Raw genomic sequence first — 25,723 nt, 5'->3', positions numbered from 1 at the left:
AATCCCACTTCAGTCAAAGTGGTTAGCGGTTTCGTTGAATTGCAGCTGGAGTGTTCAGCAACTTGTAGGGTCAAGCCCCTTGACAGTCTTATTCTATAGGACCCAATGGGATTCTCCCTTCCTGCTGTTAGATTTAAATTATGAGAAAATTGTTTACAAATAGATTTTTAAAACTGAGATTCTCATTTAATTTGTTCACCGTTTATGCTGTCTGTTTACTTTTTACATGTTAGTTCAGACAATGAAAATAGTTCTTACTTTCACTTTTTGGGTCTTATGTACTACACAATGCTATTATATTGATGTTAAACATTTGAATAAAAAATTATTATTAAATTGTATGAAAACATTCCTATTTATATTAGTTCTTGGAAATCCCTCTTATGCTATATTGTGGTGGTGTTATCTTTCACATTAAAGTTTGTTTTTAAAACACAGGCATAGATTCCAAGGCCAGAAAGGATCATTGTGACCATCTACTCTGCCCTCCCATAAGCCACAGAACTTCCTCAAAATAACTCCTAGAGCAGATCATTTAGAAGAAAAACCAATTGTGATTTAAAAACTGTCAACGGTGAAGAATCTACCACAACCCTTGGTAAGTTGTTGCAATGGTTTATATCTCTCACTGTCAAAAATGTACACCTTATTTCCAGTCTGAATTTGCCTAGCTTCAACTTCCATCCATTGGATCATATTATGCCTTTCTCTGCTACACTGAAGAGCCCGTTATTAAATATTTGTTCCCTATGTAGATTAATCAAATCACTCCTTAACCTTCTCTCTGTTAAGATAAACAAACTGAGTTCCTCGAGTTTATCACAATCACATTAAAAGGAACAGATAGATTTTTGTTGTTGTTGTAGTTAACTGCCAGAGAACTCTTTCTTATACATTTTTCCAGTCAAAGCATTTTAAAGCATCTCTCTAATAATATTCAAATCAGTATCATTTGTAGCATCTCAAGAGACATGGTTCTTAAATCAAAGACCAAAGAAGCAGAGATCGCTTAATTGAAGTAACTGCAGCCTGAATTTCCAAACAGGAAGAGAAGAAGTCAGGACTTTCATTGCAGTATCCACTTGTTTTAAACACAATATTCACTGCTGTTCATCTTATCTGGTGTTAGAATTCCTCATATTAACTGTGTTGGTTGCCAAGTCCATCTTTATACATGGTAAACTTCTGTCACTTAACTTATCCAAGCAAGGCTCAAGTGAGCAAAATGTCAGCACATGTTTAAGCTCCTTTCCTCAAATAAAGGATGCTTTTTGAATCAGGGCCTTAATCCTTTGTAGCTTTGAATAATTTTAACATGTTCCCCTCCCCCCCCCCCCCCATTGAAGTACTGGAGATTGCAAATGCAGTAGAAACTTTTTTTTTTCAGTGTGTATTTTGCTACATACGTCTTTAAAAATAGATAGATGTAGAGACTTCAGTGTTTACTTTGTTAGGCATGGGATAATAAACAGTGATCACATAACCACGTTAAGTCATGTTACCATAGACTTGTAAGCAACACTTCCACAATTGTTGTAAACTGTAACTGAAGCAGCAAAAAATACAGCATTTTATTCAGTTGGACTGGACATGTTAGAAATGGCATATGAAAGGCAAATTGTCTTATAAAATACTTTTGGAACTGAATCATTTAAAACTTTTAAAGATTACTGTCCTCTCCTTTAGTCACAACATTTTTGAAAGAAAAATAAAGAGCACAACAGTGTGTCCTTGACTCACTTGCTTTTGTGGGTTTGTCACAACTAATGTGACACCCCCATTTTATCAAACAAATTTTTTTGCAATTGTTTTTTAAAACAGGAAATAATGAGGGTAAACTACATATTATTTGTTCACATTCCTTGGGTAAATATACGGAGCCTGATATTTCAGCCTTTATTGATGGAAGGGTTGGATTTTAATCCGATTATCTGTAGATCCATTTCTGCCACCCTTCTTCACCTTAGCTCTGATCCTGTATCGCTGAAACAAATACATGTTTTACCACTGACTTCACTGGGAGCAGGATCAAGCCCATTATGCAGTACCCTATTCTGCAAGTAGTTCCATTGCCCAGTGGAGTGAGCTACTATGTAATGTGAGCTGGGTTTGCAGGACTGAAACCATAATTATTCCTTTTCTGTCACCTTTAGATACTCTTATGTCACTGACATTATCTGTACTAAAAATCATTAAGGACAGTTCTGGGGAAACAAATTGACCAAGTTGCAGTGGACTACCTTCTTAAATTTTTGCTTTTTGTCAGATCATGTTTATATCTAAATTGGCTTTTTAATATAAACAGGGACAAAGCACCTTCAACTAACACGCTGAGAAATTTTTATTTTTTGTTATATAGAGTCCAAAAAAAAAATTGGGGGGGGGGGGGGGGACACAAACTTTTAATGCAAGTTTACCCACAGCACTTTTGTACGTATGGCAGTGTGTGAAGGGAATGGAGCTGAGGAACATTTTTGTCTTGTTTTTCTAAAAGGAAAGAGGGTTTCTGATAAGACCTAAAATATTACAGTTCAGCTTGAGGCTAATAGTCACGTCTCAATTTAAACCCCTGTGTATCTGGTTTATAATAGGACTGCTATCAGTCTTCACCACACTTGTGTAATGGCACTTTCTGATATGGTCTAAACTTTATCTGAACTCTTTACATTGACTTTAGTAAGTCACCATCTGGATTAAGTCAAAAGATTGTTTTAGTTGTATTCATAACAGGGACTGAGAGTTTATAAAATTGTATGGATTTATTAATTCTAGCACTAGCTCAAGAATCTTGCCATTGCTAACTTCAGCACTCAGGAAATGTAAACATTTCTACAAATTGGGGAGGAAGGCAGGGGAAAAAACTATTGAATAATGTTTTTAAATTTCCAGGACAATCTCTATCACCTACAAATTTATAAAGTTATAAACTTTAGTCTTCCTTCAAAGGCCCTTTTAATTTTATTTCCTGGTTTGCTGAGAGGGAAAGAACAAATTCTCAACTAATTTGTTTAGAATACATCTAGACTACAGTAGCTGAATACAAAAAATACTATCTCTACCAAAGAAACATTTTTTTCCCAAAAAATACACAGTACATGTCCCTTTTAAAACCCTACTGTAAATGTAAACAATCCAAGAAAATCATCAGCCCCGCCACCTTCCACCCAGCACTATCAGATCTAGGCCTCCACCCCTACACTATCGGTCTTAAAAACAAACATTTATTCCCTAAAAGGGTTCCATACCTTTTTGCATTTGAAAATTAGTAGATCCACTCAAGTTACTACTAATGAGAGTTATTCACTCCACCTTTTTTACCCTAGGGAGATTTATTTTCCATATGCTGAAGACCTGATTCTGTATCCATTATAGTCAATTGCAAAGTACTGCTTGATTTAAATAAATGCAGGACTGGATTCTCACTTAGTGCAAGAGGAAATGTTTTTGAAATGTACATGATCCTTAAAGGAAGAGAAACACTATATATATATATATATATATATAGGTCAACATACCTATTTCCTCCTTTTAAAAATCAAAGCTCTAAAAGCTTTTTAGTTGTTATGGCAGGTGATATACTTCTACTGTTGTTACCTTCAATGTTTTAAAAAAGACTTTGACTTGTGGTTTCTAGTGTCTCTAAAATAAGAATGAGTTCGGTTGTTTTTTTAACAAACCTTACTCAGGTTTGACCAAAATGAAAGCTTATCACTGTATAAAAAAAATTACATAGTCCCTTTCTCACTGAACCGAAAAAAATCGCCTCCTGAAATGCTGCAGCGTGCACAATACACCTCGAAACAAGCAAACACGACGCAGGGGGAGAGAGGCAGCAAGACCTCGGAGAAAGTAATGGGAAGAGGACTGAAATGTAGCCGCGAGCGAGCACGTCTCTCGACACGCAGTCACAAGTTACAGTGCCTACTTCCCTTCCATGTCTCAGCTCCTGGATGCAGACGCTTAGTCCCGGCAATAAACAGGGGATGACCCCCCTCAGCCCAGGCACTCACTCTTCGTGGCTCTTCGGAGCTGGCGCACCCCCAGCGCGCCGTGTGTACCAGCGACCATGCAAGCCCCTCTCCCGGGAGAGTGCACTAGTCCCCCAACCACCTCCGTGCACCCGATCCACACCCGGCCGCCTTGGAGGCGAAATCCTCAGCATCCAACGCAACAAGTGTGCCGCTGCCCCTACCTTAGCTGTGCTTTGCCGTCTCTGGCCGGCGTGGAAGCGACCGCTGCCCTGCAGACACAGAGAGAGACACAAGCCTTAGTGCCCCGCGAGCCCCCCTTTCCCGGGCTCGTCCAGGGCAGGGGCTGGCCCGCGGACAGCGAAAGGGGCACTCTACTCACCGCAGCGTCACTTGCAGAACGGCCCCTATTGTCCGCGCTGCGCCTGGAGCCGACTCGCCGCGGCTCCCGCCCAGCCCGCGCCGTGCCCCGCCCTGCTCCCGGAGCGCCAACCACCTCTCCCCGACCCGCCCCTGGCTGGAAGAGCAGAGCCGCCTGCCCTGCCCCGGCATGTGCCTTGGGTGCTTCTGCCCATGCTCGGGCTGCCGAGCCAGAGCTGGGGTGTGCGTGCCAAGTGGTACGAACCTCCCCCCCTTGCAGGAGAGAGCTGCTGCCCTTTGCACGGAGCGTAGCTGAGCCTGCCCCAAATGTTCCCATAGCGACACGGAGGAGGGGTGGGAAGTGGTGCGGAGCTGCGAGGAGCTGAGCGGCGTGTGGGGAGGAAGCGTGTGGAGGGATGAGGAACCGAGAGGCCAGGATGACGAACAGGAGCGATACCTGAGCGGAGTGGGGCTGGGTGGGTGGAGGGACGAGCGGAGCAGGGATTGGGGTGGGGGAGGTCTTTCTAATCGGATTTCCAATTTGAAATAAATGTCAACAAAAATAGGACTCTGCAGCCTGGTTTTTCCAAAGGGCCAGTCATTAACGCCCCGAGCCAGCAAAACACTTAAACACGTACTTAATTTTAAGCATGCGAGTAGTCCAGTTAACTGTAAACAAGCAAGTAGTGCCATAGAAGTTAAGCATGTGCTTGAGTGCTTTGCTGGATTGTGGCCCAAGGATTTGATACTTGCCGCTGTCAATCCTACACTTTTGCTAAACTCAGAAGTAGTTGAAGGAGCTCAGCACTTCACAGGATTCCACAGTACTCCATAGTATTGCTTCAGGAAGATTACATATAGTGAGAGATGGGTTTTAGGCCAAAGATTTTTTAACCTGTTTTGTTACCCCCCCAAAATAGGCTTTAGGGTGCCACTAGAATAACCTCCCTATCACCCCCTTAATCTAAGGTCTGGATCTCCGGGGTAGTTAAGAAAGAACTTCAAGGAGTCTGGTGGCACCTTAAAGACTAACAGATTTATTTGGGCATAAGCTTTCATGTGTAAAAAAAATCACTTCTTCAGATGCAAAACTTGGGGGACACAGATACAGCCTTTTGACAAGTGATTGACACAGGCAGTATTCTTTCCAAAACAAAGTATCTTTTTATTAATGTAACTAGCAATCCCTAATAAAATACATCTAAAATCATAAATAAAACACAAATCCCTTATTGCAAGTTAAAGAGCATACAGACCGCAATTGCATACAGTCCAAGTGATTCCAAGTTGTCACACTCTGTTACAGATGGCCAGTCTGCCACAGATCACTGACAGCAGTTCTTAAATTGTACTTTGTTTTACATATATAAGTTACAGTTAACACACTCTCATACATCACACACATATACATACTAATACTAAACTATGATTATTCTGGCAGGCTTACTCTGTCCTGTTGGCTTTCTGGCGCTGCTGCTACCTTTATACCTGTTATAGCTACCTTTCTCAATCAGCTTTCTTCAGGTCTCTTGCCAGTTCAACTGCTCTCTGCCTCTCAACTACTTAGTTTCTCTCTGAATTCTTTGTCCACTCCTCACTCAATCATCCTAACCATCTGCCTCTTACACTGTCCTGTCAGCTGTCACATGCTCATTGTCTTATCAAAGCTTTTCTGCGCATGCTTCCTGCCAAACATTCTTATCAGTAAGGCCCTACCAAATTCACAGCCATGAAAAATGCATCACGGACCGTGAAATCTGGTCTCCCCCCGTGAAATCTGGTCTTATGTGTGCTTTTACCCTATACTATACAGATTTCATGGGGGAGACCAGTGTTTCTCAAACTGGGGGTCCTGACCCAAAAGGGAGTTGCAGGGGTGATCACAAGGATATTTTAGAGGGGTCACAGTGTTGCCACCATCGCTTCTGCGCTGCCTTCTGAGCTGGGCGGCCAGATAGTGACGGCTGCTGACTGAGGGCCCAGCTCTGCAGACAGCAGCTCAGAAGTAAGGGTGGCAATACCATACCATGCCATCCTTCTGTGCTGCTGCTGGCAGCGGCTTTTGCCTTCAGAGCTGGGCTCCCGGCCAGCAGCTGCCGCTCTCCGGCTGCCCAGCTCTGAAAGCAGCGGCGCTGCCATCAGCAGCAGCCCAGAAGTAAGGGTAGCAGTACCGCAACTCCCCACCTCCCTACAATAACCTTGCTACCAACTCCCCACAACTCCCTTTGGGGTCAGGACCCCTATAATTACAACACCTGAAATTTCAGATTTAAATATCTGAAATAATGAAATTTATGTTTTTTAAAATCCTATGACTGAAATTGACCAAAATGGACCTTGTATTTGGTAGGGCCCTACTTATCAGTTTGAATGCATGCCAACATTGCCTCATTCTTGGATGCATGCCAATATTGCACTCTGCACATGCTCATTGCCATTGTTTACCTCAGAGCTATGATTTGCTGACCTTATCATCTGACCTGCAGCTTCTAATGGTGGAGTGACTTTTGCTTATTCAAAATAAAAGCTAGGGGCACAAAATGGAGTCTGAAGAATTTCTCTGGTGTCAAGAGAAAGCAATTGAGGTACATTTTAGTGTGTCTCTGACTGACCTTTAGGAGGGATAAATGTGGCCATAACATTGGAAGATGTTGATTACTTTCACGACTTTATTTTGAACAGCTTAGAGAGTATGGAAGCATGGGTCTCAGAGAGGATAAGAAAGTCATATTGTCAAGGTCAAAGGCTGAAAGGGCTTTCCTAAGGTTTTTATGGTGTTAGTGGGAAAGAGATGATTTTGGAAATAGAGCAGAAATAAATCAATAAGGCTTAGTGCTAGATTGAGGCTGTGTTAGAATAAGGAATCAAGGAATACATGAGAAGGGAATATTAAAGTAACATGAGAATACATATTTTAACATTTTCTTTGGTGATGATTCGCATGGTGGAAAAAAAGTCCTGGAATTTGTTGAGGTAATAAAGATTACCATTATTCCTAAATGATGTGTGTTTGTATATAAATACACAGACACAGAGGCCTTATTTTTGCTATAAAATTTTATATTAGAATTTGTCTCTAGCAAGTTTAACACTCATGCTGACTGCAAGTTTGCAGTCAGTGTAAACAAGGACAGGTCATATTCAACATTGTGTTAGCTAGTCACGACAGGACTAGCTTTAGGGCTCCAAATAAGCCTTCTCCCACATTGCCAGAGTGCGAATGGATTGGTGGGTTTCGTTTCTCATTGTGGTCCCACTGATGGACAGGGGGTTGGAGTAGCGATTTTCTTCATGTGTAACAGGCCCACCCGCGAGGGGTATTAGTGGTGTGTTTCCTTCCTTATTGCAGTTGCATTGCCAGAAAGGAGGGCCTGGAAGAGACAATCCTCTTTCATATGGTCCACTGGAGAGGGAAAGTTTGTTGGTAAGTTTCTTGCCCCTCCAGGTTAAGCAGGAACGAGAAGATGAACTCAGGCATGCAGGGCCCCAAACACAAGGCCACAACTAATCCTTTCTATTGTGTATATGGTAAAAAAGTTAAAATGTTTCTGCTAGTTGAAGGAGGGTGTAAGAAAGATGAAGTCTACTTGCTATACTCCAGCTATCAACCCCTGAATACCCTCCCCACATCTTTCTCACTGAGGTTAGTGAGGGTGGACAGTTTCACTTGAGGAAAAACATTAAAAAGGCAAAACAAAACTACTGCTCCATGACTTATTGTCCTGTCAAATAGGGAGACTGGATCAATTCATGCTTGCAAAAGGACTTTGCCCTTTATTTATTGTATGATATCATCTCTATGGCACAAGAAGGTAAACAACATGAAAAAACGAAACAGTGGCACAAATACAGAATTCTAAATGAAGCGAGGCTGTCCATAGATTACACAAACCATTTTTTAAATGTAAAAGAAAATAAGAAATATAAAATAGATGTTTCTTTTCCCATCCCTAGTGAGTGACCCCAAGGATCTTTTGCAGGATAGAAGTCTTTCCATTGCCTTCAAGAATTTAAGGGGCTTTGGATCAGGCCTTAACTTCTCTGAAACTCAGCTGTACAATGAGTATAATACTTACCTTCAATCTTACTTAGGTGTGTTATGAGACTGAGATATATAATGTTTACAAAGTACAATCCTCAGATAAAAAGTGCTATGAAAGTGCAAAGTACTTTATAAGTATTTTAAAAGGAGATTTAATCTTAAAACTATAATTTGTTAATAACTTATTTGAGCTATTTCTATAGGCAGACTCCTCTTAATCTTCTGATAATTTAAACCTTATTTTGATTGTGTTTTGAACTGCATAAGGCCTTATTTACACATGATTAACTTTAAATATATAAGTAGTCCCACTCAAGTCAATAAGACTACTTGTGCTTAAAGCTAAACGCATGTATAAGTGATTGCAGAATTGCATCGATGCCACTATAGAACTTTTTTATAATTATAAGCATCCTGGTAAAGCTGTGTTTGGCCTTAATTACACCATATTCTGAACTGTAATTTTAAAAATTAAAGTACATAATATAAAAAGTTAAATAAATGCATTGGTAAATTGCAGCTATGATGTATATCAGTGGTTCTCAACTTATTTATCATTGTGGGCTGCATATGCGGCCCACAATGTGTTACCTGGGCTGCAGGGGCCAGGGTAGTGGCAGCCCAGACCCCGTTTCTGGACCCCGGATCCCCACTGTGCGGCTGCCCTGGACCCTGCACTGTGTGGGGCTGGGTGGCATCCCCAGAGCTTGCAGGGCCAGGCAATATAGGACCCCAACCCTGCCACACTGGGCAGCGGGGCAGCCTGGACCCCACCGCACCAGGTAGCCTGGAACCCAGACCCTGCCACATGGGCTGGCCTTAGCACACAGCTGAGCTGGGCCACAGCTGTGTGCTAATTGGGCCACATGCAGCCCATGGTCTGCGGGTTGAGAACCACTGATGTATATTGACAAAATAATTTTAAATTTTCAGGAAAACTGCAAAATGACAAATTTGGACAATGTGGTAAAAGGGTCTAATGTTGTGGATGAAGGACTATAGGATTGGTCTCAAGACTTATTTTTGGTATGAAAATAAAAACTCTTTTTGTCCTGACTGAATTCTCTTATGTCCCCATAAGCTTGATGGATGCCACTGCCCAAGGACTTGATACTGACACTCCAGGTCCATTTAGTTTTTCTCACTTGTGTCAGTTGTCACAGTCAATATTTTTTCATGGTTAGAGGAGGACCTCTCCCTGACTGTTGTCACTCCTTGCTAGAGCTACTGTTGCCATAGGCCGTGGGTGACTCCCCCCTTCTTCAGGAAGGCTAGTCCGCTGGCCTTTCCTCTTCCACCTGAGGCCCCACCCCCAGCCACTGGAGCCCCGACAACTCCCTCCCCCCCGGCGGTCGGAGAAGCCCCAGCCCAGCCATGCTGGCTGGCCCCCTTAGCGACGGGTTGAGCCACCAGCCCCCCTGCGCTGGGCCAGCCCCAGGCCAGCCCCAGTGCTGCCCTGGGTCACCAATGGGCCTGAGCTCCAGGCCGCCGGTTGAAGCTGAGTGAGCCCCTGCCGGCTTCAGGGTAGAGGGGGAGGGAGGGCAGGGCCTCGGGGCAGGACATGGGCGGGGCCACGGCCTGGGTCAGGGAAGGCTTAGCCTTCCCTGGTCTTTGATATTCACCGCCGATGACTATTGTATCTTGTCATTGCCACTATATATGACACAAGCAAGAAAATATAGGGCTTTGTAGGCTTTAGTCCCAAAGATTCTAAAAAATTGCGGAGTATTATTAGTCTCTTCCAAGAATTCATATAATTAGAATCCATTATTGCTTCATAGTTAGTCCCTGGAACTGACCTTATCACCTGAAAACAAAGCATAAGTATTATATTCAGATTGATTCATGGATTTAGGAACTGTTATCTATCTAGTTTCATTCCAGTATACTGCAAAAGTTAACCTTATTTCAGCTATGGTCAGGTTATTCTATTTTTAAATGTGATCAGCTGTCTAAATCCATTACTATTAATCATTAATTTCCCCCTTTATTTCCACTATAATTCTTCAGGCCTTTACAGCCTGTTATGAAACATGTACTTAGTTTTCTATTAACCTTATCACTGGAGGTCAGATTCCTTACCTTCCTCTGACATTCTGCAAGGAGTTCCACTATATAGTGTCTAATCTTAAAATAGCTGTTGCTTGCCATATGCTGGCACTGATGCCACTAATCTATTAGCTGCATGACTCACCCATCTACTGGCATCTTTCTTTCAAGGTCCCCATAGCACAGCTGACTATTCATGTCAGCAAGTGTGTGTGTTATTCTTTATATTATGCTTAAGTGTGCCAATTGCTAACCGTGGGACCAATCCTGCTTCCACCAAAATCATTAAGCGTTTTGCCATCACATTCATCTGGAGCAGACTTGGGCCCCTTAACCTCTCACTTTCTAGCAACTAGCTTTTTCTTATTTCCAGAGTAATTTGCAAAAAGAGAAAGAGGTTTGTAAGAAAGAAATAGACTGAAGAGTTTTCACAAGAAATGGCAATAGTGGCAAAATTCTGTGCTGACTAATGTAAATTAGTAAATGTTTCTAAGACGGTCAAACAATGGATGTAAGTAGCAAAATATTCTATATGTCCAGGGGGCTCTGCATTTTAATTTAATTTTAAATACAGCTTCTTAAAAGCCTTATTTACTTTACATACAACAATAGTTTAGTTATATATTATAGACTTATAGAAAGAGACCTTCTAAAAACATTAAAATGTAATACTGGCACGCAAAACCTTAAATCAGAGTGAATAAAGAAGACTCGGCACACCACTTCTGAAAGGTTGCCGACCCCTGCTCTAGCTCATCATCACGTATCTCGAATATCTGCATGCTAACTTGCCCTAGCTCAACATATAGGATGTGGCCTGTAGGTTCCTTGCGTTACAGCTAAAATACTCAAATACAAACAGCCAAAATACTCTAATTATAATAAATAATAAACCTATAACAAGTGGTTAAATTCATAAGAAAAGATATATAGGCAAGCAAGCAGACTAGCCCTATAGGCTACATGACAGGCTTCCGTGAATTTTTGTTTATTGCCCATGACCTGTCCCTGACTTTTACTACAAATAACCAAGACAAAATTTTAACCGTAATTGTGATAAAGTCTTTAATTACATTATTATATACTGCTTTTTACCATGGGGGAATAAAGGGCTGTATAAATCGGGGGGGTGGGAGGGGTAAAGTGTGTGTGTGGATAGTGATTTCTATACTGCAGAGGGAGTCTGTGGGCAGGGAGGAGGTCTCTACAGTGCCAAGGTGTCTGTAAGGGTTGTAAGGGGTCTCTGTAATACAATGACTGGCTTTTTAATTTTACAAGCAAACACTTTCATTCTTTTTCACATGCTGCCCCTCACGCTTGGAAAGAGTTCTCCCATTTTCCTCCTTCAAATCCCTCCTTAAAACTCTTCTTTGCTCTGATGCCTGTAAAAATGTGACAAGGTTAGGCAGCCAGTGTGCTGAAATTGCTGCCTATCATGTTGGCAGATAGTGTCTTCTTGTGCTCCCCCATTTGCCTGTCTGTCTCCACCTGTTGTCATGACTTATGCTTATATTGTAAGCTCTTTGGGGGCAAGGACTGTCTTTTTGTTCTGTGTTTTTATGGAGCTTAGCACAATGGGGTCCTTGTCCATGACTGTGGCTTGTAAGTGTGTGCTTCCATAACAAATAAATAAATAATAAATAGGGTGGGAGGGTGGCTATGAAGGATTTACAGGTCTGGGGGCTCCACAGTGCAGAGGGTGTCAGTGGTGCAGAAGGGTGGCTGTGCAGTGCTGGGATGTCAGAGGTCTCTGTGGTTCAGTGGGTGGCTGTAGAGTGCAGGGGTCTTTGGGGTTTCTATGGTTCAAGGGTGGCTATGCGGGTCCAGGGGTCTCAATGGTAGCTGTTGGGGGGAGGAGTCATCTCAGTGGTTCGGGGTGGCTGTTCAGGTGTGAGGGTCTCAGTGGTTTAGGGATGGTTGTGGGGGGCAGCGATCTCTGGGGTCTCAGTAATTTGCGGGGTCTCCGGTTGGGGGTGGCCGTGGGGAGGGCCAAGGGGGTGTCTGGGGGTCTCAGTAATTTGGCAGTGGGTGTGCAGGTATGGGGGTCTCTGGTTGGGGGTCTCTGGGGTCTCAGTAATTTGGGGGTGGCCGTGTGGGTTTGGCGATCTCTGGTAAGGGGATGGCTGTGGGGCAGTACCTAGGGGGTCTCTGGGGTCTCAGTGATTGGGGGTAGCTGGATCTGTGTTATGGGGTCTCTCGTAGCCGCCGCCCCTTCCCCGGAAGTATCCCCCGGCGGGGTGGCCGCGTCCCCCGTTACCAGGGAGTGGCCCCGGAAGCGGTAGGGGCGGCGGCCCTGCTGCGGCTGCTCCCGCTTCCCCCGCCCCCCGCGGGATGCTCCCGGCCGGCGCCTGTCGGCAGCGCAGGCGGCAGCGGGGGCGGCGCATGGAGCCGGCGGGCGGGCAGTAGCGGGGCGGAGGCGGCCATGGGGGTGGCTGGCGGGGTGTGAGGAGGAGCCGGGGGAGCCCCAGCCGGAGGCCCGGCGGGAACAGCCCCGTCCCGCGGGCAGGTGAGAGCCGGAGACTCCGCGGGGCCTGCAGGGGAGGGACCCCCATCGCGGCGGGCAGCGGTTCCCGTTCAACACCCCCCGCCCCAGGCAGCAGCGGAGAGGGACGGTGCCCGAGAACCCTTCGCGCAGCGACACACCAGCCCCGCCCCCCCATGGGGGGGACCCACCTGCCCACACACATCTGCTCCCCAGCCCACGTGGGGTGACCCACCTCCCCCAACACCAGCCCCCCCCGCCCACGTGGGGGAGGGACCCTCTTCGCCCAACTCAACCTTCTCCAGCCCACCCCATACTAATCCCTCCATCCCTGGGTGCCAGAAGAGCAGATTCTGCCCCAGCTCAACTACATTGCTGCTATGGTGATAACCCGTGTCACCGTGATTGTGTAGTGATGTGTCTCAAACCACTCTATACCGTGTACTGGTGATACATCTTTAATGACCTGCTTTATAGAAATGTACATTGAAATACATGTTATCTATCTGTAGACACTGCTGAAGGGCCCACTCACTTTAGTGTCTTGGGACCGATTTTTAAAAATTGTATGTGTGTAATTCTGTGTATTTTAATACAGTTTTAAGTATACCAAATTTAATTCTGCATAGCCTTGACACTGGTACGCCTTGGGGCTCTGACCCTATAAATACTTACTACTAAGGGTACGTCTATACTTACCTCCGGGTTTGGCGGTAAGCAATCGATCTTCTGGGATCGATTTATCGTGTTTTGTCTAGACGCGATAAATCGATCCCAGAAGTGCTCGCCGTCAACGCCGGTAATCCTGCTCCGCGAGAGGAGTACGCGGAGTCGATGGGGGAGCCTGCCTGCCGCGTGTGGACCCGCGGTAAGTACCTTGTCGTTTGAACTAAGATACTTCGACTTCAGCGACATTATTCACGTAGCTGAAGTTGCGTATCTTAGTTCGAACTGGGGGGTTAGTGTGGACCAGCCCTTAGTGAGTTGGTACTACCAAGAGTTCCTAGTCCATGATTTATCCCAATGGGACTACTCTCAGTAGCAAACACTATGTTCAGTAGTGGTAAGCACTTGTGGGAGTGGGCCTATGGAGTTTGTATTTATCTAGTTTATATTTATCACTTTATATGTGATGTGTTTCTAGTAATTCTGGATTACTGATCTCTATAGTTCCAATTAATTTATGTATATTTTTATTTTGTTATGTATCAGTTCATTGTACAACTTTTACTGTTCAGGCCCCATTTATTTGATATTTAAGAACTTTTAAAATATACCTGGTATCAGATAATATGATCCTGCAGTTCTCTTACACAGGCAAAACTACCACTGACTTAATGAGATTTTTATATTAACTTTAAAGGGTATTGCTGGAGTATGAACTCAGAATTGTAGTCTTAAACATCAGAGATGGAGAGAACCTTTTAGATCATCTAATCCAGTGGTCTTCAACCCTCTTATGCACAAGATCACTTTTTGAATGTAAATGCAACCCAGGATCTACCCTGCCTCTTCCCCGAGGCCCTGCTCCATTCACTCATTCCCCTTCCCTCCGTTGCTCACTCTCCCACACCTTCATGCACTTTCACGCCTGAGCCTGGCGTAGGGGTTGGGGTACAGGAGGGGGTAAGGGGTGCAATCTCTGGGAAGGAGTTTGGGTGCAGGAGGGGACTGTGGGCTGGGGTAGAGTGTTGGAGTGCAGGAGGGGGTATGGGTTGCTGGCTCTGGGAGGGGGCTCAGGGCTGAGGCAGGGGGTTTGGGGTGCTAGCTCCTGGAGGGGGCTCAGGGCAGGGGGTAGGGGTGCGGGCTCCCGGCAGGCAGCACTTACCTCGGGTGGCTCCTGGTTGGCGGCACTGCGGGGCTAAAGCAAGCTCCCTGCCTGCCCAAGCCCTGTGCCATTCCCGGAAACAGCTAGCACGTCTCTGCAGACCCTGGAAGAGGGCATGAGGCTCCGCATGCTGCCCCTCCCTGCAGGCACTGTCCCTGCAGTTCCCCGTTCCCGGCCAATGGGAGCTGCAGGGGCGGTACCTGCGGAGACCCCCTGCCCCCACCTCCTGGGACACAGGGACACGTTGGCCTCTTTCAGGAGCGGGGGTACGGGCAGGCAAAGAGCCTTAGCCACGCTGCGTGGCCGGACTTTTAGTGGCTGGAGATCGTGATCGATTGTCAGAGGCTCCAGGATCGACCAGTCAATCGCGATCTACTGGTTGGTGACCACTGATCTAATCACACTGTGGGGGGCGGGGGGGGGGGTGGAGGAGGGAGAGAGGCATATCGGATATAAATCCCTATAGACTGAGCATTAGATATTGGATTAAATTTATACTACTCTTGATTGTAGCCTTAAAGTATTACCTATACTGTTGAATATATGTTGTTACTTTCCTGTAATCTTTTTCAGGGTTACGGTAGCATGTTAAGACAAATATTTTTGCTTGCAGTTATTTGTAAATACATTATAAAAAACACAAAGCTTTAAACAGTTTAATTATGCATCCTCCTGGGATAATAAATTTAGCACTCAGGATATTTTGATGATTTGGAGTCTCTTGTAATATTGACCTCGCATTAGATCTTGGGTCCTTTAAAAATAGGGACATCAAGATTTAATGTTCCTAAATGAAAGGAAGGATGGTCTTGTGGTTTAGACACTGGAGGTTAAATTCTGTGCTTAACTTTGCCACACACTTCCTCTGTCACCTTCAAAAAATTACCTAATCTCTCTGTTGCCCTGGTGGGGATATTTCCCATCCTCATAATTGTGTTGTGAGGATAAATTCATCTACATTTGTGAAGAACTCAGATGCTCCAGTAAGGAGGGCCTGTTTAAGTACCTAGATAGAGTATGTGTGTGTGTGTGTGTTTTAATTAAAAAAAGGGGGGGGCAGAAAAAGAAACTTTGTGGCAGTCTTTAATCACCACAAAGAAGCAATAAAGGAGGGTACAAACACCGTTCAGTTCTCCTGTAGCTTTGAAATTCACCTTTTACCCTGGAAGGTGGTTATATCCCCAGGGTGTTAAACAGGGGAGGGGACTAACTAGTCAGCTGTGGTTTAATAGACTGGAAGAGTAAGTTTTAAAAATCTCTAGAAGACCCTCCTCACAGGTCTGAGCGCATAACCTTCTTGGGAACAAGATATCAGAACTAGTAACTGAACCTCTCTCTCCCGTATGGTAGTGTAGAGCGGTTTTGCTAGGCCAGTATCTCCGATGCCTTGTTTAAGAAAATATAGGATGTGTTGTAATATCTTAGGGTATATATATCTGCGGGTCCCTGTTGTAGCCTCTGTCCATCATGCCCTTAGAGATTTTTTCAAATATTTTGGCATTTCGTCTTTTGGAACAGAGTTCTGATAGCACGGATTCGTCTCCCCAAACAGTGATCAGATCCAGTTCCTCCTGTTCAGTCCATGCTGGAGCTCGTTTGCGATTCTGGGACTGCATGGTCACCTGTGCTGATGAGCTTGCCACACTGGCCAAACAGGAAATTAAATTTAAAAGTTCCCGGGGTTTTTGCTGTGTACTGCATCTGAGTTGAAAGCGCTGTCCAGAGCGGTCACAATGGAGCACTCTGGGATAGCTCCCGGAGACCAATTCCGTCGAATTGCATCCACACTACCCCAAATTTGACCCGGTGATGATGATTTCAGCGCTAATCCTCTCATCGGAGAGGAGTACCGAAATCGATTTTAAGCGCTCTTTAAGTCGACAAAAATGGCTTCATAGTGTGGACTGGTGCAGGGTTAAATAGATCTAACGCTGCTAAATTCGACCTAAACTCGTAGTGTAGACCAGGGCTTAGTAAAAAGATGGCTCTGCAGGAAAAGATGCTGTGGCAGCCAACTTCCTTTGTATTTAATTTTGGTTTTCAGAAATTAGTTTATTGTGCCTCTAGTTTTTAATACTTAACACTTTTAATACTACCGTGAGATCACATACATTAGTGAGTCATTTACTGCCAGTGAAAAACACACTTCCCTTCAGCTAAATGAGCCCTTTAAAGCCTGGTCATAAATCTTTGCAGGATCAGGGCCACAGATAGGAGTAGGAGGCACCTGCCCTGAAGAATTCACAATCTAAATAGACAAGACAGACAAACGTAGGAGAAATATCAAATGGGGATAATACTTCCTGTGAGGGTTGAACTTGAGCCACAGAGAAATTAAGTAATTTATCCCAGATCCCATAAGAAGAGTCTGTGGCAAAGCTGGGAATTGATGACAGATCTTTTGAGTTCTATTCCCTGTGCCTTGACCGCAAGATCACACTTTCTCTCACACAAGTCTGCCTTATATCAATTCAGAACTATTTTTTAATCTTCAGTAAAATAAAAAAAAAACGCATAATGGAGGGTCCACTAGTAAATGTGAGTTTGAAGTTTTAATTTCTGATTCACTTGAGAATCATACACTTTAATTAATTTATTAAGTTATTCTCCGTTTGATATCTGTGTTTTACATATCAGAACAGATGCAGAGCATTGTGTGAGATGTTTTTTACATTTTTTTTCTGGCTCTCAGATGGCAGCAGTTTGTCCTTTGCCTGTTGTCCCAGGCAGAGCCAGAAGAGAACTCTTGTTTGTCTCAGTCAGAATAGTAGCATTTGATCTGAGGAGAATGATGGGTGGGTTTTTTAACCTATTACGAGCCAGCAATTTTCCATTTTTTCAAATAGCTATGGGGGAGCTAACTAGGCAACTCCTCTGGAGTTCAATTTTAAAAGTAACTTGTGGATTGAATAGCAACAGTGGGGTTTTGCATATCATAACTTAACCCTGTTGAAGACAAAGACAGGTCATCTTTGGCTCCACTAATCCATTTAGTTGCATAATAGTTATAGTTAAACCATGCTCTTCCAATTAGATCCACTCTGCCAAATGCCTGCACCCACTGAGATCCTCATTGACTTCATTATAACGTCTGTTAGATTTTTTTTTTAATTGTGTATTAGAAGGGTGTTATGCTGCTATGTGAGAAATGGGATATAGGAAATGAGCTCTAGATGACAGGAAGTGACTATTTTATCAGGGTTTGGCTTTTAAGGGCTCTTCTCCAATAAGCGTTTTAAAGATCTTGATTCTGGAGATTAATATTGTTAACTCTCTTGAGAGTTGCTTGTCAATGCACCCAACCAAAAGCAAGTTGCTAACTAGCAGTTATATGAAATAAAGAAACAATCATATGAAAACAACAAGAAGATTTTGAAATTAAATAAAAAATGTTGTGTCCTACAGTATACTGTGAATATTTGATAGAGGATTCACAACATAAATCCTTTACATAGTCTCACATTGTTGTTTCCATAGTTACTGAGTAAGGTGGGCCATGAAATATCTCCCATTTAAAAGAGAGATTTTCATTTAAGTGTTGACTATAAATGATAACATTTCCAGTACACGAAATTTTATTTTGTAAACATCCAAGATAAAGGCAAGTTAGTGGTCTCAGTTCAGTGGACGGATAGTCACTAGCACAGTTGATGCTAATCTGTACTCTTGTTAGCAGTTTTGGAGAGGCCATAGAGACTTGAATTACGTTCTCATTCCTAAATGTGGTCCCTTAGGTGAGATTTGAGGGATGCTCAAATGGGTCAGGGCAGCATGAAAGAGGCTTGCAACTACTGCTACCCAGCTATATCTGTTCTGGGAATAAATATAGGACTTCAGTCTCTAGTGCTAATGGAGCCATCGTCTTTCTCAAATACTGAATGAATTTACTTCTTCCTCCTCTAAAAAGGTTAAAGGTAAGTTACCCTGTGGATACACTTTCATTTCTCCATTTGGATTTATCTGGCCTGTATTAAGTACAAAATGAAAGAGAGGCAGTCTTGAAACTATGCAACACTACAGGTTGATTTTTCTTTAGGATAATGGCAGGAAAAGTGAAATGGGTAACTGACATAGAAAAGTCCGTGCTAATAAATAACTTTGAAAAGAGAGGATGGATTCAGGTGGCAGAAAATGAAGACTGGAATTTTTACTGGTAAGTACATATAAGAATTCTCATATTTTTCAATTTGCAGTACATTTTAAAATGAACTTTTCCATAACTAAAACCAGTGTTAATGATTTATTGTTAATATTAAAAATTAAAGGCTCCATACAAATGTAGAATATCACTGATGTCTTGTAACACTGAAGGGAAGCATGCCTCCATTAAAGTGCCAGTGTTTTCTGCAGCACTGCAGGGCCTTAATCCTGCAGTTACATCTGCATGAGGAGACCCTTCTACCTGTGCAGGCCCAATTGAAGTCATTAGGACTCCCCAGGGGTGCAGGGGCCTGTCTGTATTAATCCAGTGGCAGGATTGAGGCATAGGAGGTAGGTGTGGTTTTTTTCTTTGATTGTTTCGTGGGTTGTTTTTTTGTTTTGTTTTCAAAAGCTGCCACCTGAAACACATGCAGTGTAGTTTTAGTTATGTCAGTTCCACGGTATTAAAGAGACAAGGTGAGGTAATATCTTTTAGTTTTACTGGACCAACTTCTGTTGGAGAGAGAGTCAAACTTTTGAGCCACACAGGTCTTCTTCAGGTCTGGAAAAGGTACTCTGAGCATCACAGCTAAATGCAAGATGGAACAGATTGTTTAGCATAAGTAGTTAGCACATATACTAAGGGACCGTTCAAGTTAGACTGGTCCGTTAACACCTCTGCTTTCATGGGCCCAAAAGGGGGGTTAGTGGGCTACAGATTCTTATTACAATCTGTACCCTACTAACCTCCTTTTTGCCCTATGACTGCAGAGGTCCACTTTTTGCCACGGTCCCGGCCCCCTGCCACTCATCAACTCCTGAGGCCTCGCCCCTCCCCGGCCAAGCCGGAAGCTGGAGCCCGGCCTGGGTAAGAGTGGCCCATGGAACCCAGGGAGCTGTGGACCTTCCACCTGCCTGGGGGGAGGTGGGCCCCAGAGAGCAGCCCCCCAACCCGTGTCCCTCCCCTCCCCCCCGGGCTCCCCGTCAGGGCAGATAGAGGGGCCACGGCTCCCCACAGCTGCCCGGGTGGCTCTTACCATGGTCCAGCTGCAGCTTGTCAGCCCCATAGGCCCTGCCCCCAGGCCATGCCTCATGTTTCCCCCCCACCTCCATGCACACGCTTTTAGGAAGAATCCCTCGCCCCTGATTGGGGGTTAATGCTGTGCTGCTGTGGCTCAGAGCCCTGACACTGGTAGCCAACCCACAAGCATAAAGGTCTCACCTTGGCTTCCACCAGCCTAATTGCTCCTTGCAGGGTGACCCCAACAGCCGTTCTGATCCCAAGTCTCCCCAAATTCATCCAACCTGAGTTCTTAATCACCAGACACTCAGACTTTTCCCCTTTGGTTCATCATCCCTGAAGGCATGAAACCAGCCCCCCAGATAGCAGCTTGCTTTGGTGCACACACTCCCCACAGTTTGCACATCAGAGACCTGCTTGGGGTACAACTAAACAAAAAGTTTATTTAATTGAAAAATCATAGATTCAAAGGGGAAGCATACACATTCAAGTTACACAGAAAATAAATGCAAAGATATAACCTTAGGCTTTACATTTCCAAATTAGATAAACTTCACTTTCTAGCATAAGTTGCCTATTGCCTCTGAACAGTTTCCCAGCGTACCCCATGTCATAGAGAGGATCCACGGTTTCACGGACAACACCCACCAATGACTGTCCCTTAGTTTCTGAATGGAAACCTCAGTTTCAAGCCTCCTATTTTTCTCTTCTTTTGTTTTTTTCTCTTGTCTCGGTGACTTCTGGTTATTCAGGGTGGGAAAATTCTAGCTAGGATGTCTGTGTTTTCTCCCTAAGGCTATGTCTACACTACACAGTTTTTAGCGACACAACTGTGCCGCTAAAAGGCACGCAGTGTAGCTGCTGTTTGTCGACTCTCCTGCTGACAAAACACTTCCACTCCCAACGAGCAGCATTAGCGTTGTGGGCAGGGGAGCACTCCTGCTGATAAAGAGCTGTTCACACTGCTGCTTGTTGGCAAAACTTTTGTCTTTCAGGGTGAGTGTGTGTGTGTGTGTTTTAACACCTCTGAAAGACAAAAGTTTTGTCCTCCAGTTGCCAATGTAGACATAGCCTAACTCTAAAGGCCCATCATTTGTCTTTTCCTGGATTGTACAATATTAGGTGCTTGGAGCTAGTCTCTTCTGGTTGGGGAGGCAGCCCCTCCCTGCTTGACGGCACTACAAATCATGAGCACAGTTTTCTGTATACATGAATTCATAACAATGGTCTGTATATAGATCTCATAATGACCATGTTTAGAACATTACAGACTTTTGTAAAAGACTTTAGTCAATATTGTATAGAACCAGATGATTAATTTGCCTATTTGGAGTTCAGGCCTCTTGTCCCCTTGGAGTGTCTGGACCTTGATTGTCATAGTCAGTCACAGTAAATGGTGCAGCTCTGTGACCCTCCCTCTCCTTTCTTAGATGAGGAATGACATAGTTAGCAATGTGGGTGTCCAAGTGGGACCCGCACCTTACAGAGCTGAATAGTGCAGTTCACACCTCCCAGAGCTATTGTTCCAGGCTCTTTGCAGACTTGCAGATGTCTCTGAATCATATTCATATTTTTGAAGTTTCATTCAAAACATAAGTTAGATTTCCTTTCTTTTTATAGAAAAGGAAAGTTGATATTTTGAAGAACAAGATAGTAGCTCCAGAGAGGTGCTGTTATGGTGTGTGGACATGTATTGGGTGTTCCCAAGCCCTGTTGTTGACTGATTGGCCACTGATAGTGCCAGGATAGGATGGGCACAAGTTGACTCCCTTCTGTCCCTGCCCTGGTTTCGGAACTGGCGTAGGAGTAAATAGTGCCTGTAGGCCTGCAGTCTTGTCTGGCAGGGTTTCATCTGGATTCACTAACATTCGTTCAGGATGTGTTGAAGTTTGAATCATAACCTAAGTATCCATCCTATAAAGAGAAATGTTAAACACAGAGAGAGGTCACAGATTCCCTTAAAAGTAGTATTCCTTAACATTATGCTTAGTCTTTTTTCTTTTAATCTTCTAAATTCGGTACACTAACCAAAGTGAAATTAGAAAATAAAGGAGACAACAACTTGATTGTCCTCCTTTTGAATGCTGTTGCTTGGGAGGAAATCATCTGACATTTGTTTCACCTTCTAGGATGAGCGTACAAACCATCCGCAATGTTTTCAGTGTGGAAACTGGTTACCGGCTTTCTGATGACCAAATCGTCAACCATTTCCCGAACCACTATGAGCTGACACGGAAGGACTTGATGGTGAAAAATATCAAGAGATATAGGAAAGAACTAGAAAAAGAAGGGAGTCCTCTTGCAGAGAAAGATGAGAATGGAAAATATATTTATTTAGGTATATATTTCTGACTGCCAGCATCGTTCTTGACCACACATCGATTATACATGTTCATTTTGTGATAATAGTAGGATAAAACTGCAGATTAATGCACTTCAAACAAAAGCAGTACTGGATGTTGGAATCCGTTTGGGATTCTTGCCTAAGCTAGATAAATTTGCACGTCACAGCTTTAGTATGATGCTTTCAGAAAATTTAGTGCTCAGAGATGTCAGAAAGTCTTGGAGAGTAAAATTGCGTATTTTTTTTAATCTGCAGAATAGGTTTGGCATAGGCAATGAAATTGACAGGTAATTTGGTGATACTTGCAAAGTTCCTCGGTGCTGCTCGTTAAAGACTGTTTTTAAGGGTGCCATAATTCAATGTCCACATTCAGTCCTTGGCATCTTTGCTAGTGTCTTGCCAACGGTACGTTTATAGTAGTGGTTCTAGTGATGTAGCAGGGCTTCCATGACATAAACGTAGCCTTAGTCATGATACTGTTCTTGCGTGTGAACAAGCGAGTAAAAAAAACTTCAGGCTCACTCACCACACTAGCAAAAAGAACACAAATAATTCTTAGTATTTTATATAGTGTATTACATTTTTAAAGCTCTTCTCAAACATTGCCTTGAAAGTTAATGGATAAATCTTCTACAAATAGAGAAAATGCGGCAAAGGGCCTGTAACTTGCTCAGGGCTTCAGAGGCAGTTAATAATTGGGATTAACACTTGGGTGTTCCTTGTTCCGGTTCTAAACTCAGAGTACTGAACCATATGCCCCTCTTGTATACCACTAGTCACATATATGGAGGAAGACAAATCCAATTTGCAGACACATGTTTTAAGCTTCTAAATTGGTGCTGATAACAAAGTTAACATTATTTTAAATTGACATACTTTGGGTGGCCCCTTTTAAAAGTTACTCTGAATCACTATCACAAAAAGCCATTATTTCCCTTTTATTAAGGTTAAGAATTTTCTCACTTTTTAATCAGAACTAGACCTCAGTTCTGGAAGTGTGGTTGAAAGCAGGTATATCAGTTGTAGAATAGTTAAAGCCTTTTTCCCTATGCAGTGGAAGAGGTTAGCTCAGGTTAATTATGGACACCTGAATCTAATTAAGGGCAGCCTGCGGCCTTTAAAAACCTCTGCCATTAACAGTGAAAAGAAAAGAGGGATGAGACTCAAGCTGCAGGAGGGTTGTGTGCAGCCAGGGGAAAAGGCTTCTTCTAGATAAAGAGCTGGTTTTCCCCATAAGGGGAAATTTAGTGTTTATTTCTGTTTGGAGAGGAGGCCTAGCTGGGCCCAGAGTGGGTTAGAGAGGGTGGCTGGCAATTAGTAGCCGGCATAAGAAGAAGCAGTATTCCAGTGGGAGTTAGGAAATGTAATTTTTTTGTTTTTGTTTAAAGAAGACCTCGGGCCAACACTAAGGCCTAACCAGTAAATATTGTCAATAAACCAGTGTGAAGTATTAAACCTCCAGAGTGGGACTGATTTACCCCAGACCCTCTCAACGCAGAGAGAGAAACACTCAGTCCTGATGTGATGAAAGAGGTGTGTTGCCACAGAACCAAAAGAAGAAGGATGGAAGAGGCTATTGGGAAGGTTTGGGGTTTCATGCAGAGACTTAGCTGTGAGATTCTAGAACTTTTTACCAACTATTTCAAAACTAAAACAGCTTTCTCTTATTCGTGGGACAAAATATTAAAACCTTTAAAAGATTTTTCACTTTAGAACCCACCAAATTCCATTTTCCGTTTTTTCCAAGTTGTCCCAGATTGAGGTGTCAGTAGAGGAGGTTTTGAAACAAATTAATAAATTAAATAGCAGTAGTCACCAGGATCAGATGGTTTTCACCTAAGAGTTCTGAAGGAATTCAAAATATGAAATTGTAGAACTACTAACTGTGGTATGTAACCTAGTGCTTAACTCAGCCTCTATACCAGATGACTGAAGGATAGATAATATAGCACCAATTTTTTAAAAAGGCTCGAAAAGATAATGCTGGCAATTACAGGCTGGTAAGCATAACTTCAATATCAGGCAAATTTGTTGAAACTGTAGCTAAGAACAGACTTATCAGACACATAGATGAACATAATTTCTTCGGAAGGAGTCAACGTGGCTTTTGTAAAGGGAAATCATGCCATACCAATCTATTAGAATTCTTTGACAGTGTCAACAAACATGTGGACAAGGGTAATCCAGTTTATATAGTGTACTTGGACATTAAGAAAACCTTTGACAAGGTCTCATACCAGAGACTTTTAACTAAAGTAAGTAGTCCTAGGATAAGAGGGAAGGTCCTCTACTGGATTGGTAACTGGTTAAAAGATAGGAAACAAATGGTAGGAATAAATGGTCATTTCTCACAGTGGAGAGAAGTAAATAGTGGGAACCTGCAAGGATCTATACTGGAACCAGTGCTATTCATAAATATCAAGAAAAGGGAGTAAACAATGAGGTGGTAACATCTGCAGATGATACAGACCTACTGAAGATAGTTACCGTAAGTCCAAAGCTGACTGGGCAACAAAATGGCAAATGAAATTCAGCATTGATAAGTGCAAAGTAATGCATATAGGAAAACATAATCCCAACTATACATACAAAATTTTGGGGTCTAAATTGGCTGTTAACCACTTAAGAAAGAGATCTTGGAGTCGTCATGGATAGTTCTCTGAAAACATCAGTATGCAGTGGCAGTGAAAAAAGCTAACAATGTTAGGAACCATTGAGAAAGTGATAGATACTAAGACAGAAAATATTATAATGCCACTATAAATCATGGTATACCCATACCTTGAATACTGCATGCAGTTCTGGTTGCACAATCTCAAAAAAGATATATTAGAATTGGAAAAAGTACAGAGAAAGGCAACAAAAATGACTTGGGTATGAAATAGCTTCCATATGAGGAGAGATTAAAAAGACGGGGACTGTTCATCTTAGAAAAGAAATGACTAAATGGGAATATGATAGAGGTCTATAAAAGCATGAATGATGTGGAGAACGTGCATAAGAACGTATTTACCCCTTCACATAACACACAAAACAGGGTCACCCAATGAAATTAATAGGCAGCAGATGTAAAACAAACATAAGGATGTACTTCATACAACGCACAGTCAATCTGTGGAATGTGTTGCCAGAGGACATTGTGAAGGCCAAAATTATAACTGGGTAAAAATAAAAATTAGATAAGTTCATGGAGGTTAGGTCCATCAATAGCTTTTGGCCAAGATGGTCAGGGATACAACCCTGTGCTCTGGGTGACCCTAAACCTTTGACTGCCAGAAGCTGGGAATGGACCATACAGGATAGATCACTCAGTAATTGCCCTGTTCTGTTCTGGCACTGACCACAGTCGGAAGACAGGACTCTGGGTTAGATGGACCATTGGTCTTCCACAGTATTGCTGTTCTTATGTTGTGGTCTTACGTTCTCTCATATCAAAAGGGGGTAGATCAGACAAGGACACAGTAGTCAATCTGTACTGAAGAATGGAAA

General features: G+C 43.2%; 2 protein-coding genes across 6 annotated transcripts in view; one reads left to right on the top strand and one right to left on the bottom strand.

The window, feature by feature from the left end:
* TSPO (translocator protein) overlaps positions 1-25,723 on the bottom strand; it is a 143,218-nt gene that overhangs the window by 53,091 nt on the left and 64,404 nt on the right. The gene's annotated exons all lie outside the window — the stretch shown is intronic.
* Positions 6,788-25,723, top strand: part of TTLL1 (TTL family tubulin polyglutamylase complex subunit L1) — a 33,120-nt gene continuing 14,184 nt past the window's right edge. The window contains exons 1-4 of one of the 5 annotated variants that reach the window (XM_065583477.1): positions 12,874-12,925; positions 18,464-18,643; positions 18,766-18,882; positions 22,020-22,228. In XM_065583477.1, the coding sequence (XP_065439549.1) occupies positions 18,770-18,882; positions 22,020-22,228 (322 nt within the window). In that variant the 5' untranslated portion in view covers positions 12,874-12,925; positions 18,464-18,643; positions 18,766-18,769. Of the gene's footprint in view, positions 6,914-12,762; positions 12,926-18,463; positions 18,644-18,765; positions 18,883-19,108; positions 19,221-22,019; positions 22,229-25,723 lie in introns of those variants that run through there. The other 4 variants (XM_065583481.1, XM_065583472.1, XM_065583494.1 and 1 more) reach the window with 4 other exon arrangements.

This window comes from Chrysemys picta, chromosome 1, assembly GCF_011386835.1.
Source record: "Chrysemys picta bellii isolate R12L10 chromosome 1, ASM1138683v2, whole genome shotgun sequence".
Taxonomy (NCBI): domain Eukaryota; kingdom Metazoa; phylum Chordata; order Testudines; family Emydidae; genus Chrysemys; species Chrysemys picta.
The sequence above is the reverse complement of the archived record's forward strand: the minus strand, read 5'-3'. Positions and strand labels throughout refer to the sequence as shown.